This window comes from Ylistrum balloti, unplaced genomic scaffold (assembly GCF_031769215.1).
Source record: "Ylistrum balloti isolate Yb309-2 unplaced genomic scaffold, AGI_CSIRO_Ybal_v1 Utg369586, whole genome shotgun sequence".
Lineage (NCBI taxonomy): Eukaryota > Metazoa > Mollusca > Bivalvia > Pectinida > Pectinidae > Ylistrum > Ylistrum balloti.
The window spans coordinates 684,775-706,949 of NW_026781874.1; the positions used below are offsets into that span (position 1 = coordinate 684,775).

The 22,175-nt window shown below is 33.9% G+C and overlaps 1 protein-coding gene across 1 annotated transcript; it reads left to right on the forward strand.

Moving 5' to 3' along the window:
- Window positions 1–306: 306 nt before the first annotated feature.
- LOC132543842 (microtubule-associated protein Jupiter-like) lies at window positions 307–17,628 on the forward strand. Its single transcript, XM_060207361.1, has 6 exons — window positions 307–411; window positions 4,614–4,912; window positions 6,801–6,875; window positions 10,293–10,391; window positions 14,599–14,657; window positions 15,378–17,628. The coding sequence occupies exons 1-6, from the start codon at window positions 362–364 to the stop codon at window positions 15,459–15,461; spliced, it is 666 nt and encodes a 221-aa protein (XP_060063344.1). The 5' UTR covers window positions 307–361; the 3' UTR covers window positions 15,462–17,628.
- Window positions 17,629–22,175: the final 4,547 nt, after the last annotated feature.

Genomic DNA, 22,175 nt, shown 5'->3' on the forward strand with positions numbered 1-22,175 from the left:
TTTAAACGTTTTTGCAAAGTAGTAAGACCAGCATACAACCTGTCGTTAGAGGTCAAAGGTTCCACAATTTTCTAACAAGAATCCTCATTGGTCGATTCATTTTCCGAAATTATCCAAATTTCATTATTCAGTAAAGAATGGATTTGAAATAAACAAATGCAATTATTTGAAGTTATTTTAAAAACACCGTCTTATGTTTTGAAATCGATAATGAAATGTTTTAAAAATCAGGTGACCTCAGGTCATTCCTACGGTGATATCTCGTGATGACATCATCGTGTGCGTGAAATTCGAAAGGCGCAGGACTACAGCCACTTTGTGAAAAATCAACTACCGGTACAGAACTTACAAAGTTAAAAGCATGTCAACAAATACATTCCAAGGTCTTGGTGACGAAAGGAAATCTTCTAGGTTAGTTCAGTCTATTATGTCGAAATTTTCCTTATATTGAGACCAAAATATATCAATTTTATCGTTGTTCTGCTAGCATGTACCAGCACGACCCAGATTCACATTGCCAGGGAGGTGCCGGTGTATGGAGTCACTTTGCCCATTTGATAAGTCATCACTAATATATCGGATGTAATAGTTTACAGTAACGTCTATACGTGTAACTTGAATTTGAACGAAGCTGCCATTTTCGAAAATCGGCGACCGAAAATTATTTCGCATGCACCCATATTAAATAGAATGGCTAGAGTAATGTCCCCTTGTCAACTTTAGCATCATATTTATGCACATTTAGTATTTTGTGTGCACTACTAAGACTAATTTTATTGATATAATAAGAATAATGGAGCAAAATTCCGATACAGATAAGTTTCAGTACTGTAGTAGACCTATTTTCATTTCCCCACAAATCATCTTCTGAATGGATTAATGTAAAAATATGGTATTTGATTTCATTGATAAAATAATTATCAATTTCTTGCAAGTCAGAAATTTGATAATTCTAATTACTCTGTCTACATTATATTTAACGTTGCTTAAGATATACTTTCCATTAAATATATAGAAACAGCAGGGCTTGTGTTAATTTCCATTACGTAAGGACTTTCATATGTCTATATAAAGTAACATAAAACAAATCAAGCAAATGAAAGAGCATATGATTTTAAAGAATGCTCCATCAATTCGATGAAAATAATGTGAGATTTTATGTTACAGATTAGCAGGTTGGGAACTTTAATTTGCAAAGATCGATTTGGAAGTTCAACACAAATTCATAAAGCAACCTTGAGATCCAAATTAGTCTTCTCGGCATAATGGAAAAGGAATTTTAAGTCATAAAATGAATGTTAAGCTTCTCCTTTTCAATATATCTCTTAAGTCTTGTTTGCTGAATGAAACATCAATTATATCAACAGAAAGTTCCACAAACAAGGATATAACTACTTAAACATTTTGTAATATTATGCAGGGTTTTGCATAATTTTGTTAGTAATAGGCTGTGTAGTGAAAGTAGGAGGCTGGCAAAGCCAGCCGCCCCGAGCCGCAACGCGGCAAGGTAGGAGTGGCCTGCCGTGTACGTTTAAGGAACATTATTTCGGAACTTGATTGGTGTAGGCGGCCAAATGATCAAAGTAACTGGTCAATTTGGCCGGCGACCTACTCTTATGGAAAACCCTGATTATGAAATACTTACATCACAATTATAAGAAATTATATTTTAAGTCTCATTTGGCATGGACCCTTCCGCAGTTTTTTAGTGTCCATAGTCAGGAGATGTTTTCACAAGCAAAAATAAATGTAAACATATCTGTTTACAGTAAAACCATGCTATTGAAACCACTTCGGGGACTGGAAAAAAGTGGTCTTACTAGCAAGGTGGATCAGATTGGACGCAAAGAACCATAATTGTGTTTCAAATAAAGACTAAATATATTGTTAAGTAATGTACATGGATATTATTCACAATAATAACTAAACTGTATATAAAATGTTGAATTTTTTGAAATGCATGTAAAATAGATAAAATTTGTGAATTGACACAGAATATACATGTATATATTCCTTAGTTTATATCATAATATACATGAAAATTTCCTATTGTTAATGAATCAAAGAAAACGAACAATCTATTTTCAGTTTAATAGGATTTTAATGTTAATTTTTGTTATTTTTTACATGATAAAGTTCATCTGTGTTATGTGAAAGGGAAACAATGTTGTAGAAAATTTGGGACAGATACAAGTTTATTTGATTGCTCAAACAATGTTTAGAGTGTAACATCGCTACAAAAAGGAATATCGACTGAAAAGATTACATAATTTACCTTTGGGTATGCAGGGCTTCTAAGGTGTTTAACAGCATACCTACTGATCTATCAATATATAATTAACAAACAATAGATTGCTATTAAAACATGTCTGGCAAGCAGTTTTACACAGGTAGGCCAAGTTAATCCGATAATGATGTTTACTTTGTGTAATGCCACCTGGTCTTAGGGTCGGTAAACTGTGACAAAAACAATGGTCAAGATCGACACATGCTCGCAATCCACTGCCCACTAGGTAAACTTGAATCACTGGTCAGGGCTTAGTCGTAATTGTGAGGTCAATTACTGTTAATTAGTGGTCGTTGGGAATGTAAGAAGTGGTCGTAATACGGAATAGCAGGGTGGTTGTAATACTGAAGAGACCAATACAAGATATATAGTGAAAAAAACAGGACTGAAAAACTCAGCCCGTAATAGCGGCTGTAATTTTGAGGTGGTTGTTAGGTGAGGTTTCACTGTAATTCATTGTTATGAGACAAAATGAATAGATTAAGATTGAAAAGGTCAATGAAATGTATTTACTTTTCAGAAAAGTACATTGATTTGCATTTACAACAATTTTAAAAACTAGCACCTGGAGGTAACATTTCATGTCATAAATGTTACGTCCAAAGATATACTGAGAATGATGTTAACTTAAAATTATTTTGGTGCTTGTGTAAACCATGTAATAATGTTAGGTCCCTGCCATTGAGATTAAAAGTGATTTACCTCTTATTATGGTTAGGTTGGTATATATATTTTACGACATCAGGTAGGTGCATATCACAGGATAGTTTCCGACTGTTTAAGACGCATCTGCTCTTCCATAATCCATACAAGTTATTGAATATTTGATATATTTTACCACAAAATGACAGTTGAAGATCAACCACATACAAAATATTGTGACCAATGTGGTTTTACAAAAGCTGTTTGGGATGTAACATGGACTAAGATTCTGAACTGGATGTAATGCAGGACACCATAATTGCAACTGGTGAACAAAAGTATTGTAAAGAGATCAAATTCTTTAAACATTATTTTGAAAATATATATATATTATTTATTCAGTTGTAATATAAAAAAGAAAAGAAAAAACACATACCTACATCTAATAGTACCAAAAAAACTTGTTGATTGCAAAATTGGTGTCCTGTTACATCAGCTAATCACTGTTGTAAATAAAACTTATTTGATGGCCTAAAATTGAAGTTACAAATATTCATGGCAATACATTATTTCAATAAATAGTAAATGTTCATGAATTTGAAAATAGAATTGAAAACAATATATACTTGACAAGGAAATATATTCCCAAATGAACAGCCGTTGTTGTCCTGTTTTATCCAGGAACTCAACATTAACAACTGTATTTTCTCCATTCAAAGCAGAACTATCTTCTCCTTTATTGGCCAGGATGCAACATCGTTTCATGATGGTGTTCACCATGTTTTAAATTTTCGAAGGTGGTTTTCCCGGATGTAACAAATATTTCATGACACCAAATTCTGCATCTTAACCACAACATGTGGCACATGGAACCATCATTTTTGCCTTGAAATGTTTCAGGGGTGTAGAGAGAGAAAGTCATATCCAAAGAGTATCCAGGGGTCCAGAAAAGCACTCGTCCGGTCATCATGGACGAGTGAAAATTGTTTTGGACAACCAGATTTATCTTTGTCAATTGTCCGTCGGACGAGTTCTTTTTTCCAACGATATAAATGTTACAAATTTCAATAAAAATGGAAAGAAAATTTAAAACAAAGAAACATGTTTACGGTACTTTGATAACAAAATATTCCAGTTTGCGCTCTAACTTTTGTTTACACCAGAACTGCCATGACATCAAATATAGCATTCGGAATACCTTAGTCTTTTTCCTGCGGTCATAATGATGTCGGGATCTCTTGGGCGGTACAAACATGTACCGGTCTGTCTTTAGCAGCACCTAGTTAGTCGGATGTAAACAAACACTACAGCTAGGCATAAGTCGTGCACAATGTCTGACACAAATCAGCCATCACTGCATAGTTTTTTCACTAAAATTTAAAATAAAAATAGGAAAAAAGTCGCATGTCACATCCTCGCTGATTAAGTAGCCATTTCATAGCTGAATTTGGACGAGTAAATTTCCAATCACTAGTCCTTTACCTAGTGGTTTGAAATATTTTTCCAGACCACTGGGATCGAGAATGTGCATCCCTGCAAATCGAAGATATTCCCAATTTTCTTGGGCAAATTTGAATTTAATACTAAATCAATGATGACTGTGTACCTGTTATGACTGATATTGTTTTTCAGTTCAACCATTTATATATGTTATATATTAAAATATCTTTATATTATACTTAAGGGTTTTGAAACCCCCTGGTGGCGGATCTAGTAATCTTTTTGGCGCACCACAAGCCACAACTGCTGCTGAATCTGCAAATCAGTCCAAGTCTAAACAGACATCTTCCAACATCTTTGGTGATCCCTATGACCCTGAACGAGATGTTAGAAGGAGTGATCAGAAAAAAGCCGAAGTAGAACAACAAAAGAAGCAAGAATTTGAAACACCAGCATATGTGAGAGCGGAGAAACCACAAGAAGATACCCAATCGAAGTTGTTTGGTGATAATTCAAACCAGTCACGTCGTGGAAAAGGACAAGGTAGGTCTCATTGAAAAGTTGTTTAACATATATATACATGTGTATTTGTTGTGTTTTTCAGGTCTTCTAAGTCTAAGATTACATTAAAAAGATGACTCATGACTATATTAAACATATATCTTTATTCAGACTGCCAATGCTGACTACAGAATAGTTTCTAAAGAAAAAATGTGTTCATTTTATGGTTGTAACCAGATCTTGGCAAACATTTTTTATTCCCTGTGGACATCATATGACAAGTTCTATGTTTTTTGGGGGCTTACAATTATAATGATTAGTATGTTGTGAAGTAAAATATTTATGTGGTAACACGGTACCTTAGTGTTATAAAGTTTTGATGAGAGTCACAGAAAAATCTCAAAACATGTATTATTCTGTGTACGCATTTTCATATCCAGGTACTCTTTATATTTCATGATTGTCATCATTTTCCAGTCTAGTGATATGCTTCAAAGTTGTGATTAGATTAGGAACATCAAAGATTAGAAAGCTCTCTAGCAAATTTTCATTGAAGCCATGTATCTCATTTCTATGCACATTTTGACCATTGTATTGTACTCTGCCTATCATGAATCCTTAATTTAACCCAAATACATATCACTGACATTTAGAAAGTTTCACATTAGATATTAACATCAGACATGTAAAATTGTATTTCTTTGTGATGTTTTATCTTCCTCACTTTTGTCATGGAATTTCAGATAAGGTTACTGTGAGGAGAAAATTTGTTCAGTGTGTACTATTTCGTCTTTGCACACTGGTTGATACAATTTAGGAACTTGTGTAAATCCATTTCAGAAGTTTTAACAACCCATAGCTTTCACCCATCATTTCAAGTGTAAAAATAAAAGTTATATGTTCGAAAAATCATGTTTTACTTCTTGTCTATGGGATGGAAACCTGGGCATTATAAGTGCTTGAAATTTTAGAATGATCGTAATAACTTGATGGCGGTGAGAAATAGAGAGGATTCCAATGGTTGGATAGAGTGACCCTAACTACAATTATGAAATAATTTATTATGTCTGGTTATGCTGAATAGTATTATTTTTGTTTTCTTTTAATTGTGTATGTACACATTGTACACTAGGCAGTCATGTTGTCTTCTAATTCTGACCCTGTCCGAAGCAGTTATTGTTCTTATTCACCAAAGTGGGATGAAACAACTATCATGCACACTCATAAATGTCTTTAACCAATAATCCTAACCAACTACATCAGTTTAATAACAAAGGCTGCTTGATATCATTTCAACTTGTGGTCTGGTTCTTTTGCATCATGTATTCATACTGTGTGTTGTCTGCTTGCCTTAATTATGCGATGTCTACACTTGCCTGTTGTTGTCAATTTCACCTTTTAGAGCTCTTAGTCAGTCTGACCAATAGATCTCGTCATTTGTTTCTTTCTAACATAACTGAGAAAGTACATATTTTTGAAATGCATTAAAAATGATAATTTTGTCTTGTGCGTCGTGTCTCATCTGTACATACATGTGTACATATGTATACTGCCCAGGTATTTGATACACCAAAATAGCTTAGATGGCTTTGCAGTATCTGATATAATGAATAGAAAAAGAATTTTATTCATCTGTAGATGTCTTGGTTTTAAATAAACTATTGTTGACATTCTGAGCTTGTTTAAAACTTGAAATGTAACATGTTTTTCTTTTTTTTTTTTTTCTTTTTTGTTCTTTTGAAATCTGAGTTACTTTAATGTCCTAAATCAAGAAGCTGTGTGCTGTATGTAATATTGAAATTCAGGCAAGTCAGATTGGACAGAAACCAAATGCAGATCTTTTGGTCAGACATTGCATTTAGTGTATGCATGAAAGCCTCTTGTTCACAAATTGTCAGCTGTTTAACATAACATTTATAACTGTAACTAGGTGAAGAGTTTCCAGCCTATGACCGCTCTGTATATGCAGCTCAGATGGTCCACCAGAAAAACAACGTTCAAAGAGGTACATGTGGACTAGTGTTGTGAGCTTGTGACACCTGTTAGGGAGCCCCAACACCAAAAATTTGTTTATGTACCCAAGTATCTCTCATTTTCAAATAATGTACATGCAAATTACACAAGTGTCACATCCAGCTGTTAAAAACTGACCAATCTTGATATGCATACATCACACACTTATTATACAAGGGTGGATTTTCTTAATCTTTTATTTTCATAATCTTCTGGGAGAAATAACTTAAAATTATCAGCTTTAGTAGAGAAATTGAAAACTTCACTTTTTCAGTATTAAAGTAATTAAAATTAGAATTGATTAATCACATTGGCAATATCTTATTTCACAATCATAGACTAGAAATGAAGTTTGAAGGCTATTTCAGATTTTAATCTTTGGTTATATATCTTAAAAAATTTAATTGTTATTGTGAATACCGGTAAATAAATTGTATTAAGGATGAAAATGTAATATGCTCAAACGTTACAAGTCCTGCCACTTGGATCAGCAGAGCTTACTGTGTAGCTGTCCAGTACTTAATATGGAACCAAAACCAAGGTTTTAAAAAATAGTTCATCGATGTGCCAATTACTAATTACAGTATTCCGAAACTATGCTGATGGATGGACCCTTAACTGTTTATATGATATCTAGCCTAGCTGAGAAGAAGATAAAATCCTACACCCCAAAAAAGGGGCTATAAATTAACTGCCCACTCTTTGACAATTGATTGTCAGCATTAATGCCTAGCTTTCAAGGAACAGCAACTTTTGCTGTAAAACGAGATCTATCATTGCGTCTAAGGAGTACATATGTACTGTTAAAGAGTGAAGAAACAAGGATGATCTATGCTAATTAACAACAGAAAGCTGTTTACAATGACATACAGTATGGTAAAAACTGGAAAAGTAGAGAAAACATTAAGAATGATGGTGAGACGGATAACTTTTCATGTTATCAGATTTAGCATTTCCTAGAGCTATAAACTGGTGCTGTAAGGATTTTCTAATTATTTGATACAGTAGTAGCGGGGAAGAAATGAGACATCTGGACAGAAACATTTGGTAGTTTTCAGAGCTTGTAGGCCCAGCCATCTGCCATCTGGATAGTATTTAATCTACATTCCATGTGTCACTGGTACACTGATACAGCAGTAGATATTTCCACAAAGCATGTAATATGCTGTTTAACATGAAAACACAAACAGGTGATCATGACAATTCATGTAATTATAATAAGTAACTGTATTTACTATACACTGGATACTAGTTAATATTTTGAGTTCAGTTGTAAATATCAGAATAATCCCTGACAGTTCCGCTTAAGTAATATTAAATATTGTGTGTGCTGCTTATAAGGAAGAGAATAATCCTTAAAGTAAGGAGAATTGATCTATTCATTATGCTTTTAGCACTGATCTCATCGGCACGTGAAGGCATTTTAATAAAATATGTCCAAACCTGTGTCAGCATTTACCAGATAAAACCAAAGTATGTACAGAGATTTGATTAGGATATGATGTAATGGTCTATATTTAGCTCGTCTTAAACATAAAGGGCCAGACTTGTTTGGTGAAATATGTGATAGGTTGCTATGATACACAGGTGTATAGGTATGATCAGCTGTTTAGTCAATAGTACAAGGTAGAGTTGATATGATAAATAGTGAATTTTATAATTAATAGGGTAATAAACTCATCAATAAATTGATAAAAATATTATTTTTACAAGGCTTATCAGGAACATTTGTATCAAAATTCCAGATTAGGTTTTTGGAAAACTGCAAAATATATACATGGCAAATATGGTGGTAAAAGGGCCCCCATCTAAGATTTCTCAATTTTCTTTGTGCCATTTTAGGATTGTGTGACAATGCTATATATATACACACCATAGTGGAACATGTCTAACATGTCAGGACACAATACACTGTTTCATAAGAAAGAAAGGTAAACTTCTTAAAAATCATTGTGGATCCAAAAATAATCCCTTTATGTTGATACTTGTCAAACGAGATTATAGTCAACATCACCCAACTGTGACTACCTATGATTACGGAGAAAGATAGCATGATTATCTCATAAGCTTTGTAGCACAAGTAAGTAAATATATTGTAAGGACAAGAATTAGTCTATTGTACTACCTTATCGCTCCACTGATCACTGTAAACATTGCATGAACCTAGCTCATTTTTAGATGGAAGTAAAGAAAATAAACAAGTCATATTAGTTATTGCTTAAAAGCTTGAAAATTAACAAAATCATTGCCTTTAAGATAGGCGATAGAAAAGATCAGAAAAATGTGATTTATAGTGTCAACTCATTGGTGGCGTAGAAACTACTGACATTGAGGTACTATTGGTGGGGGCAACTTTAAAGTACTGCTACTTTAACATTCTTTTCTTTCTCATTAATATTCAAACTTATAGTGTTACTTCAAAATACTTATATTTCACACATACGTCTTTGTAAATTCATGATCGGATTAACAGTTCACTCAAACCTTCAGTTGCTTGTATGCAATTGACACAGATTGTCATGCAACATGAAATGTGAGTCATCCATGCACCTACTTAACCGGAAATCAGCATTTTAATTGTCTTCATCACTCATTTCATACATACAGCTGCTACCTATTATGTCTCATACCAAGTTCTATGTGTTGTGGTCAGTAATGGTGATTGATGCTCCTCTTTGCACTAAATGCCATCGGTTGCCTAAAATTAAACATTTAAATGAGTTTTGATAAAAGTCTTTGTCGCAGGTATTGAAACTTCACTACCCCCATCTGCCAAGCATTTGCTGTAGTAAGGCTACTACCTATACATACCTAGTAAATGTATCAGCTCATTTACACATGAGACAGAACACTATATCATATGATAACACTCACTCATGTAATCAGGTTTAGTTACATCAGACCAGGATGACACTTTCACATATTCTTAATATCACTATAATGCGTACATTATAAGCTTTCCAAACCAGCTAGGATTTGATTTTGTCTATTTGATGTACATACTTAATGCAAATGATGAGAGAACTCCATAGGGCAGAGTTAATTTATACTGCACTTGGAGGATTTGATGTATATATGTATATCACTTTGTAACTGTAAACACTTTCATTATATTGTATAAATATAAAACTTCTCGTAATTCAGTTGAATTTTATTCAACAAAAAATGCAAAATGTTATAAAATTGGTTTAGCTGTTGATTGATACATTGAAATTTGTCAAAAACTAATTATTTTTCTTAACACAGGCAATCTATTGTTTTAAGAATTTTGCTTTTATTTGAAATGTTGCATGTGAGGAGACATGATTCTTATGCATGTTACATGTTAGTTTGCAAGAACTGACTGGTGTCTCCCCTGATTTTGTTTGTCCCAGACAGACCATTGTATGGATTTTCACTATAAATTCAGCCTCTTCCTTTAACCCCATCACGGGGGAGACATATACTGGGTCGGAAGAAGACACACAGCCTGCCCACACTGGTAAAAGGAAAGGAGGACAGAACATAGGTATTGTCTGGCTCTCTCAGCAAACAGAGACAGCGTTTCTTTTTTCCTAGTGTCTAGTGTTGACTGCTTTCTTTACTGTATTAATTCATTTAGTTTTTCCTTTGTGAGTTAATGTTGTGGCTTTTCACAAACAATAATATAGTGGTCAGCACTGTACTGTCAGTTTTGTATGTCTTAAAATAATTCATAGGACAAAATATTACTCAAAGTTCAAAACAGTAATTGGCAAGTCTGTTTTATGGACTGAATTGTGCTACATCTATTGAAAAGCATATTTGCACAATGTTTGAAAGAAAACTGAAATTAAAAAAGAAAAAATCAGGGAGCATACAAGAGATACAGACATCTGACACTGTACGCTGCTGTTGTAGTGTGTCTTGCTAGACCTTGGTTCTTATGATTTGACTCTCCATCAGCCATTATCTTGTAGACAGATTCTGTTACACTGAAATCTAACTGTCTATAGTAAACACAGTATTGACAATGATCTGCCTAACAAGTGTAAACTATCAATAAATGTGATCTTATTTCCGGTCATTGGGCAAGGAATGCTGGCCAAAGCAGCAGACATACACATTTATGTATTAGTAGTATCGCAGTAAAGGCCAATGTTTTGAATATTTCATGTGATTTCGCAGATTCGGTTTGTGTGTAGTACCAATATACTTGTGGTAACATCACAAGGACTGCTTTCAGGGCGTTCAGTATTCACTACCAACACAACCAGTATAAAATATTCCTAGCAGTAGCACTTTGTTGTACTAGATATAGTTAGACACATGGAAAGGATAAGCTCTAAATAAACTCCCTGATGAATCTTTTGAATGTTTGTACCTAGTACACATATATCAAAAGAAATTCTTGACAGGCTTTATCAAAGAATAACTTCTTCATTCTTCCCTTGAAAGCTTTGTAAAAGATATTTGAATTTGAAAACTAAGCGTTGGCTCTACATCTTGATGTTTTAGATATTTGAATGTTTATAAATATAATATATATGTAGATAAGAAAATTTTCGAGGGCTGCACACATGAGAGTTCAGGCAGGCTGGCCTCTGCTAGAATGGTCTAAAACCAGCGGTACTGTAAAGAGATGTCTATGGTAACAACTAGATAAATAAGCTATGTTTGTAGCTCTATATTGTAACCAGCATTCAGCATTGCTCTCGTGGAAATCAGTAACCTGTTTACAGTACACTAGGAGGACTAAACAATAAACAAAATCAGTTTTAACAATAGTTACTGTCCTTTCTAGACCATTATTCCTGCTTTTGTCTGAGAAAGATAACTCTGATTTGTGGATGGATGGACAGACACAGACAAATGGCTAGGATGACTATTTCAAGGCATGTAATACTTGTTGCAGACAAAAAAAAATTTGAAGAAGTTGTCACAAAAATAGTTAATACTACAAGTGTGCAAGTCTATTAATATCCACTATTGTAATATGATGTTTTAGTGTTTATCACTACAACAATGGTTTAGATGATTATAGCATGAATTTTTCTTGTTTTGTTGAATTTCCCCAGCTTTCAGATTCAATGTTTATGTTGTTGTAATGTTCAGTTTGGTATAAGTGGAATGTTTAAACTCTTTATCCATCAAAGCAGTCAGTTCTCATCAGAGACCAATCAACTTATTTGAATTAGTGGGACAGGGAGGAAGAGATGTGAAAAGTTTGATATTAGTCCTAATTCATCAAGTCCAAACTCTTTTGTCATATGTCATATGTTATTTATAAGCTTGACTGTTCTCCCAACCAATATGCTACAGTGATGCACATATATTATAGTAATATTACTAAGGTCCATGAGCATGCCATTAATGTATAACTGATGTATCATCAATTGACTTCTAATGTGTGACTTGCATACAGGCATGTATTTCCTGCCTTCAGTAGATGCACATCTCTCTGCTGTCTACATAATAACACGCAAAATACATAGCCGTATTACGTACTGTACACGTTACATGTACACTGCTTAGAACACTTAGTCTTTTATATTTCAACAATATCACTACTGTTACATAATCTTACGATGAAATATTACCTCTATGACATTTCAAGTTTGAATAACGAAGAATTTATAATCTAATACTGATCAGGGTGATATTTTTGTGTATTAGTTGCAATATGTACCCTGTGGTAACTGGTATATGATTTCAGAGGTTAATACTGTTGCTTAGCTACGTTTCAATGGCAGGTCACTTAAGCAGTTATGTTACAGGGACCTGATGACAGATTTAGGGTTAAATATATGGTTTCTCTTGTTGGGCTGGTGGTCTGTAAAGAATTTATACTCATCACTATTTTACCATGCTTACTTACAATGCATTTTGACTGTGAAGTATACAGTGTGGTGATATACTCTTGTACTATAACCAGTGACTGGAGACCAAGTCTGCATTCCTCTTGTTTTGGTTTTTTTTATCATTATTTCTTTGTTATAGATAGCTTTTCCAGTAATGTTTACAAAGATTTTCTGAAGGGAATATATATTTATGAAATGAACCCATCATTTTAGAAAGATTTGGAGTCACTTTATAGCAACTAAAAATAATTGATTCCTTTACCAATTGAATTCTCTGAAACGTTTCTCAAGAAATTGATGTTGTGTTTATTTCCAGCAATACTAATAATTTTCAGACCAATAAATTATAAATCTCTATAATGACTTGTTTTGAAATGGTTTCAGTTTGTAAAAAGGGGAGCTCTGTATAGATGGAATTAGCATTGAAAACAAAGTTTGTAGCAGCCAATCAACACAATGTCTGGTAGAGGTGTTATTGTAGCTGATCATTCCCCCAACACTGCAGCAGTCAGTATGGTTCAAGGCCCCAGTACAAAAAGTCACTGTCCTGACCTCTCTCCATACCTTTTAGGAGTGCCTGTGCTCCTGGCCTCCCGAGGATTTCTTATCCAACCTACATTTAGGGCTACAAACTTTGGCAGTTTTCACACCACAGCAAGATCACAACTTTCACAAACAGAAGACTGTATAATTAATCATTGGCAATTTTCCCTGTCTTAATTTTGAGAAATGAATTTTTCCAATCTGTGTATGTCACAAAATTCACAAAAGTAAATTGCACACGAAAGAAAAGCAGTTTTAGATTTTATAGATTAAATATAATCCAGTGTTCACTAATGACTGAAGCTTTTTATCACTTGTATTTAGATAAGCTTATGGAAACATTATTAATATAATATTCAATATTTTACTTATAGACTGTATTTCTGCACATGTTTGAAAGTGAAATTGAACTTTATACATGACATTCTTCAGCCTGTAAAGCTTGCTTTGAAGACTTAATCAGTTGAGAAAGTTACACAATTACATCTAGTCAAGTGATATTTTAACTTGCCAAATACTTCATTTCAGGAAGATATTTGAATTTTTTTGACTGGGTCCTACTATAATCACTAACACTAATGATTTGATTACTGACATACTGATACTAACCAAGAAAAATTGACACCTGAGATGTATAGCCATGTTCATATACAAATTTGATGTATTTTTATTCAGATAAAAAAGGGTAAGTAATTTATGATTCTGATCGAGAAAAATTACTTGGTTTATAAAGCACATGTATCAAGGTGCCTGTATTCCTAAGCTATGTATTAGAAAGAATACAATTTTTAAGTATAGCTCAGTTCTTGGCTACTTTTTTCTATTCCTACCAGAGATGTCTGATGATATCATTATTACTAATTTATTTTCTTACCATTATATATCGTCCAGGCTTTAATTTCTATAAACAAAGAAGACAGTATCTAAGTCTCATTTAGTGACTCGTTCAACAACATTGAATTCTGTTTTTAGTTCTTCCGGTTCAGTTTCGGAAATAGGAGAAACAAATCAACTCTGTTTTGCAGAGATTAATTGAAATGAATCTTTTTTAGACAGACATAGAATCAAGGGGGGAGAGCTAATTTATAATGAATTAGTAGTGGATACATGCACAAGAATTAATGATCAATTATAATTCAGATTCATCAATACAAGTTGCATGAATTGTTACACAGCTTTACTATTAAAACATGTATGGTAAAGTTTTGACACACGATTACAGTATGTGGATAGACTTCTGCATGTCAGGGTCTTGATCACTGGAGTTTTCAGATGGCCACACAAGAGTTGTACAAGGTGAATGTGGTAGATATGATGGACATGTTAAATGTTTCAACCCTTTTCTGCTTGCAGGAGCCTACAATCCTATCACTGGAGAAGAGTACAGGGAAAGTCAGGCAAGGGAGGCTGCTGTAAGTTTGTCATCATTGCAGTGTTCACTGACAAAAAACAAATTCTTAAATGATTATATACCTGGTACTTGTGAAGTAGTATTACTAGTATGATTGTATCTAATTTACATTACTTTTATTGTTTTACCAGCTGTATATCCTGAAGAGGACAATAGGTTTTTAATGGTTGGTTGTTATCTGTAGCTGTTAAACTTGTGATGTGTTGTAATTTGAACAATATTAGTTGTTATTCATTGGCTCTTCAATCATCTGTCAGTTGTCTGCCTTCCTGTCTTTTAAACAATTTTTGTTATCACTGGTTATGAAGAAATACTGAATCTCAAAATTTCATTAGTGGGTTAAATTCGTGTCTAGAAGTGCATTGTCCATTTTGAGATTGGTGGAAAAAAAATACAGCCTAGACAACCATATTTGATAGTAACATGCAAATTCCCATTGATCTCTGCTTGTACATATTTGAATTTGGGACGGATTCAAAGAAAGAGAAAATACTCAACTTATAAAGAGACGATAAAGATTACGATTGTGGATGTCAAGATTTATCTGAAATATGTTTGTGACCTAACCATGAACATCACACGACATTAATCTTGACTTTTCTCAGTAGCCTAAAGATAATATTCATGAATTTCAGTAAACTTTACATTTTGCAGTTCCACATTTTGCAGGGTTAGTAATAAATATTATCAATGCATACACAAGTATTTTGCTGTTTTATAGAGTAAAGGTGATGGTCCACAGCACATTCGCAATAGCTCTAAGGTCCTGGCCCCACCAGGTGGAGCGAGCAGTGGTATCTTCTAGGCCAAAGTCCTTGTCACGGACATCAGGATTGCTATGATGGGATGGAGCAGCAGAGGACCTCGAGGATGCTTGTGTTAGATCTGCTGGAATACTCACCTAAGCTCACCCAAACCTATACAGATGTAAATTTTCTCTCGAAGCATTGTAATAATAATAATAATGCAAAGTGCTTTAGGTGATGTCAGAAACCAAGATGTGTACATAATTGTTGGATTTTCCTTTTTACGAAGTAAAATGAAACAAAAATTATTAGAAAATTATAACTTCTATTCTTTGCAAGATGTTTGTGTATATGGAATATATTGGATGATATGCATGGATTAATTATTGTGTATTTTTTGTGATATTTATATTTTTAGGGGGAATTGCATTTATCCGCGTTACTCTTGTCATTTGAGTTTCCGATTGGTTGATCTTTCAAAGTTGTTTACCAAACATGTATGCTAATGTTTCAACTTGTTGATTATTTACTAAAGATACTGATTGGCTGTTAATGGTGTATTTCGTCCAGGACACTATGTACTGACCTCCGCTCAGTGTGGCATGTGTTTCTACTGCCAATGTTTGGCTTCATTTTTCACTTTATTTTAGTTTTGAATTTTCACTGAAATCACTGCACTTGGCTTTCTCATCTAGCAAAAAACTGGAAAGTTTTGATATTTTTCATAATAAATGGACAATATCCAGTGTTAGCCATGTCTCCCACAAGGTAATGGTTTCAAATCTGCATGCTTTGTCATAGATCTAGACATATCATATTTTATTTTTACATCATACTAGCTTTGTATTTACTATATATCTCCTATATCCACACCTTATACTGGTCGCTGTGACTTGTGTGTTGTTTGTTGGCCATTTAATGTGTTGGTTACATACCCTTCTCCACTAACGAGTGTGAGTGACCCGTGTGATGGAAAAGTTGCTAGACCATTGGATCATGTTACAAGCAAAACAAGTTCCATGAGGTTGGAAGGTTTGTCTTCAAATGATAAGTCGTACGACTCCTGAAAGTGTGGTAAAAATCTGAGATAACTCTCGATGTAATCCAAAATATAACAACTCTCTCTTACATGGGTCCTCCTATTTGTGGAAAATACATGACTAAGGATTCCCTCTTCACCGTCTTCCATCATATAAAACAAATGAAATTCAAAGTAGTCTGTCAGTGTCTGCTGCATTCAGATGTATTTTTTCCATCATGGTTCAGTATCCTTGCGTTTTTATAATTCATTGTTATAGAAATTTCATATATCAGTACTTAACTGACCTCAATGTAATGCAGCTGTTCTGTGTTTTATCTAAATATCTTTTTGAATCCTCAATATGGGAATATGTGTCTTTATTTATGCTATACATGATACATAGTAAGTCTTTGCAATAGACATTACTTATACGGAGAACAGAATTGTTGAAACATGTTTAGTGTTCAAATTTCTATCAATTTTTCTTTTACAAATACATGACCAAGACTTTCTATTTTTTTTTTTTTTTTTTTTTTCGTTTTTGTCTATTTTTGATCCTAATCTATATTTTATTTATATATACATTTACAAGTGCGTATTTGACCCCTAAATAGATCTTCATTTATTACTTATATGTCGAAAAAATATGAAGTGCTGTGTTGTATTTTCTTCAAATTAATACCAAACTTATGGAGCCTTTTATTTCAAAATTCTTGCATCTAGATGGTTGATTGAAAGTTGTAGATTTTGTTATTCGGACCAATTGTGTAGTGAGTTATTTTTAAAATCTTTAAGCATGTTAGTGTCTTGCCAAAGTGACAATGTGATGTTTGTTGTCCCTCTGAGGACAAACTTATACACACACTTAGGCTTTCTAAGCCATTCTATCGCAAGACTTTCAAATATATTTATAATGCAGTAATTAGGCAGTGAGCTGCATTGATATAATTAATTCTGTTATTACAAGAAGTACCAACATTGAAGAGAATTCTCCATCGGGTAGACACTGTTATAAACAGTTAGATTTACGATAAGCATAAAGAATACCTGTCATCATTGTGCAAGTAGTCTCGAGCTCAGCTTGTCAAACATGTGGTTGTGTCAACTGTGATGCTAATGAGGAAAGCCTAGGTGTGATATAACAGAACGTCTTTTCGTACTAATGTGTTGTCAAAGTTTCACTTAATAAATTCTATACAAATCAATTTGAAGTCTTGTTCGTCCTTATGATCACACTGATACAACACTGCTCCAGTCAGATCCTCATCTTTGATGGATGTATAATCTGAGAAGAGCGGAAAAAATCCAGTTTTAAACTTTTGTCTGATGTTTATTTTAAAAGGTTTGACTTTAAAAAGTAGATGTAAACCAAAAAGTCAATATGTCGCCGCACTACTTTTTCTGGTTCAGTTGTCGGAATATGTGTAAATTCATTTCATCTTATAAGTATAACTATAGACGATCACGAAGTTAGTAAAACCACAAAAGGACAAGATATTATATTGGAATTCTTTTTAAATTGAATTCTGTCAAACCTCTGGTCAAAACATCATAGGGGTTCACCCTTAAGGCAGAAGTTTATTGGAAATTTTAAAAAAAAAGTAAGTTTGAGCATGCATGGAAAGTTTAAGCTATCTGAGTCCCACCAAATACCAAGTTAGCATCTGATGAGATTTTACAAATGTGTGTACATGACTTGGTTCATATTTACACCTGAGTACACAGCAAGTTCTACCGAGTACATTTTGGTGTTCATCGGTCATAAATATAGGGTCAAAGTTCGCACTTAATTTTATTACAAGATACTGAACCAATAGAACTACTACATCTGTTCTGGTTCTTATGGTATTTGTTGGATTTTCCATACTCATATAAATCGCCTAGTATTATATACATAAAAACAATGTGATCAGACTATGTTGTGACATCACAGTCGAGATAGATATTTTTGGGAGAGACCAAATGAGGCATTTCCGAATAGTCGGAGAGAGGTGCAAGTTAGAATGAGTTTCAGCTATCAACCCAGAGTTGTCTTTCTTTACTCTCGTAGATTAATAGTCTTTTTCTTATTCTTCGTGAAATTCAGTAAGAAATTGATAAGTCGACTTTGTTCATACATTTAGGGAAAGCTCCATGGAGCCATTCATATATTTACGAAACTGTGGCATTATAAACTTTCATTGACGTCTGTTCCCACTATATTTGCATCATTTGATGACCAAACATTTCTTTTTCCCATTTCAATAATAATTCGATCCTCGTTGCAGTTTAGTTTCCTTCAACTCTTTTGAAACATCTTCACGGAGAAATATTTAAGGAAACTAAGCCTTGTATCATAAAGTTACTTCGTCCTATGACTTGCCATGCTAACACCCAAAATTGTGATTACCAGTATCGATAAAAAAAATATCAAATATCAGGTTTGGAAGTGCACTTGCACTAACCACTAATTTTACATATTGAATGAAATATGTCTGATGTAATAAAACTCAATTAGTCATTTATCTGGCTAAAATTAGTTATGAATGCTTTGAAAATCAAAATGAATTCCAACACCTGGAGATCATATGAGTCACAAAAATGTGGAAGTTGTCTCCCTTGTACCGGTTATATGATAAACGGTGTCGTTAATTTTGTCTTATCACTGGACAAAGATAGCAATGTATGTTGGTCCTGCACATATTTCACACATAGGTACGATCCTACCAGTGTCCAATGTCCACCCTCGTTAACACTAATTATCGTGTCACTGACCAATGCGACGATGATGTCATCTGTTTGAATATTTCAGCATTGGACGTTGGAATCTCGACAATTTCACAGGTATCGCACACGGAAAAAATTGCTAAGGTAACGAGACAGTGATAATAAACTCTGTCATTTGTGACTCACCCGATGACTAAACATTAGGTGTACCAGTAAACTAGTAGACTTATAAATGGTCCTAATTTCTGAAGACAGACAATGTAAGTAAAATATAAAATGTTTCTAATATGATCTAACTTTCCCCGTTTTAAGCGGCAAGGATGAGATTTTCTGTCAGGCGATAATTAATATTGTAGGTTAATTATTTGGCATATTGAATTATTTATTATAAATATCAATATGACAGTGTGATACCGGGAATTTTTCGTTAAGTGGAAATAATTTTAAAGGAAAAAAAAACATTTTGTTGGAATATGACACTTTTTTCGGTTTGTAACACTTTCTTGAGACGTCGTAATGGCCCCAACCCACACCCACTTTAATCAGAAGCACCCCCTGTTTCATTTCAAAACCAAATATATATACAAAAAACAAAAGAAAACAAGATAAATAACAAAAACAAAAAACAAAAACAAACAATAACAAACAAAAACAAACAAATAAACAAAAGAAAAAACAAAAAAGAGTATTCATAGCTGTCCTTGATTTTTGTTAAGATTTTACAAATTTGGCTGGCACACGTGTGTGCAAATGGTATCCCGGGGCAATGGTTTGGTGTTTTACGAGCCATGCAAATGAAATTCCTCATAATCACCACCAAATTCGTTGTTGGGGTGCTTGTATTGTTGGTTAGGCACAGTAAATGTGTGCAGCTACATTTCTCATAGGCATGGTCACTAAAAACACTCTGGTATGAGTCAGAACAAATAGGCAAACTACATACAAATAACAAAAAATGAAAATAAAAATTGGGAACGAAACCTCTTCCACGAGCCTATTATAGATTGGTATAGTACTGGGAGGGAGGATTACTTTTCTTTCAAATTCCGAGACGTTTCACCTCGTCTGCAGCATATATTGGCAAGGTTTTATGGAGTTAGTGAATTCTGTTCTGACACACTGTTGAATCGCCCGTGTCCAGTTTCTACTCTCACTTGATATAGATAGACAGAAGGTATCACTCCCATTATCTCTGTGAAAACCTGACAGCTGCCTTTTTGGCAACCCGTCCCTTCCGTGTAGGTCCAGTTTTCTTAGTTACAGTTAAAATACAGGAAACATATACAGATCATCATCCTATTTCAAGGTCAGACTGCTGTCGGTTTGAAGCCATTTTCTTGTATGAAAATTGACATAACCTTTATTTTATAACGTGAAAACGTGTTAATAGAGGGCGTTGGAATTTTTTTTTCAGTATTCGTCGTCGACAGGAATGATCACGTGTTTTAATAAACATATACTGTGTTTCAGTGATTCTTTTCATTTTGACACGACCCCCAACTAAATGTCTGATGGAATATAATTAAAGATTATTATTCAAATACCGATATGTTAACACATTCGTAATTTAGCTTAACTCTAAATTTCTAGAATAAAAATAAAAAAAGATATGAAGGAGGTAAATATTTACCCTGGTAATATATTTACGAGACGATCCGGTAGGATAGCTTTTCATTTTATTGACGATAATCGTTGTGTCAAGATCCATAAAGGCAATGTCACTCTCTCAAAGTGAGAACCGGGTTTCATATCGTAATAATCGTTATAACGTCTACTTGCCATGTATCCTACAATTCAAGTTTTGTGGGAAACTACTTCTCAGTATTTTATGTGCCTTTGACTATGATACACCCGTTTTCCGTCACTAAAATAGTTATTTTAATCGCTTTCACCTAGACGTATTCACATCAATGTTAATCAATCCATACATGTAAAATTATATTAGTGTTTCAACGATTGATACGGAAAGTGGCAAAGAAATCTTGTAATACTGACGAAGGTAAATAGATATACATGTATGTAGATTGAGCTTGTATGTTACTGATTGACAGACACGAAGCAGACATCGACTGAAGTAACCGTTTTTTTTCTCTCATCTTAAATGTAACAAATGTTCTTCAGTGGAGCAGAAACCTTTGGCGTAAATATGTTGATAATTGTAGAATATCACATTATCACGTGAATTCACGCTCGTTACATATAGAAATTATCACCTACTGAAAAAATATTTATAAATAGGTTTGAATGAAAGTGGTTCCCACTTTGAATGAAAGGTTAGCTAGCGATTGACGAGGCAGCCTCTATCTCCACTGATAACACTATCAGTGTTACAACCATTAGCTTTTCTAATAACGGCGGAGGAAAACTGCATCAATACAGACACGTATTAGAAATCTGTACACGTTTTATACTCAAGGTCTGTCGTATGTAGACATCACAACAAGTATTAGAAATCTGTACACGTTGTACAATCAAGGTCTGACGTATGTAGACATCACAACAAGTATCAGAAATCTGTACATGTTTCATACTCAAGGTCTGACGTATGTAGACATCACAACACGTATTAGAAATCTGTACACGTTTTATACTCAAGGTCTGACGTATGTAGACATCACAACACGTATTAGAAATCTGTACACGTTTTATACTCAAGGTCTGACGTATGTAGACATCACAACACGTATCCGAAATCTGTATACGTTTTACACTCAAGGTCTGACGTATGTAGACATCACAACACGTATCCGAAATCTGTACACGTTTCATACTCAAGGTCTGACGTATGTAGACATCACAACAAGTATTAGAAATCTGTACACGTTTCATACTCAAGGTCTGACGTATGTAGACATCACAACACGTATTAGAAATCTGTACACGTTTTATACCCAAGGTATGACGTATGTAGTCATCACAACACGTATCAGAAATCTGTACACATTTTACACTCAAGGTCTGACGTATGTAGTCATCACAACACGTATTAGAAATCTGTACACGTTTTATACCCAAGGTCTGACGTATGTAGTCATCACAACACGTA

Coding starts and splice junctions, on each gene's coding strand:
- LOC132543842 (XM_060207361.1), top strand. CDS start 362: ATGTCAACAAATACATTCCAAGGTCTTGGTGACGAAAGGAAATCTTCT. Junction 412..4,613: donor GACGAAAGGAAATCTTCTAG/GTTAGTTCAGTC, acceptor ATTATACTTAAG/GGTTTTGAAACCCCCTGGTG. Junction 4,913..6,800: donor ACGTCGTGGAAAAGGACAAG/GTAGGTCTCATT, acceptor AACTGTAACTAG/GTGAAGAGTTTCCAGCCTAT.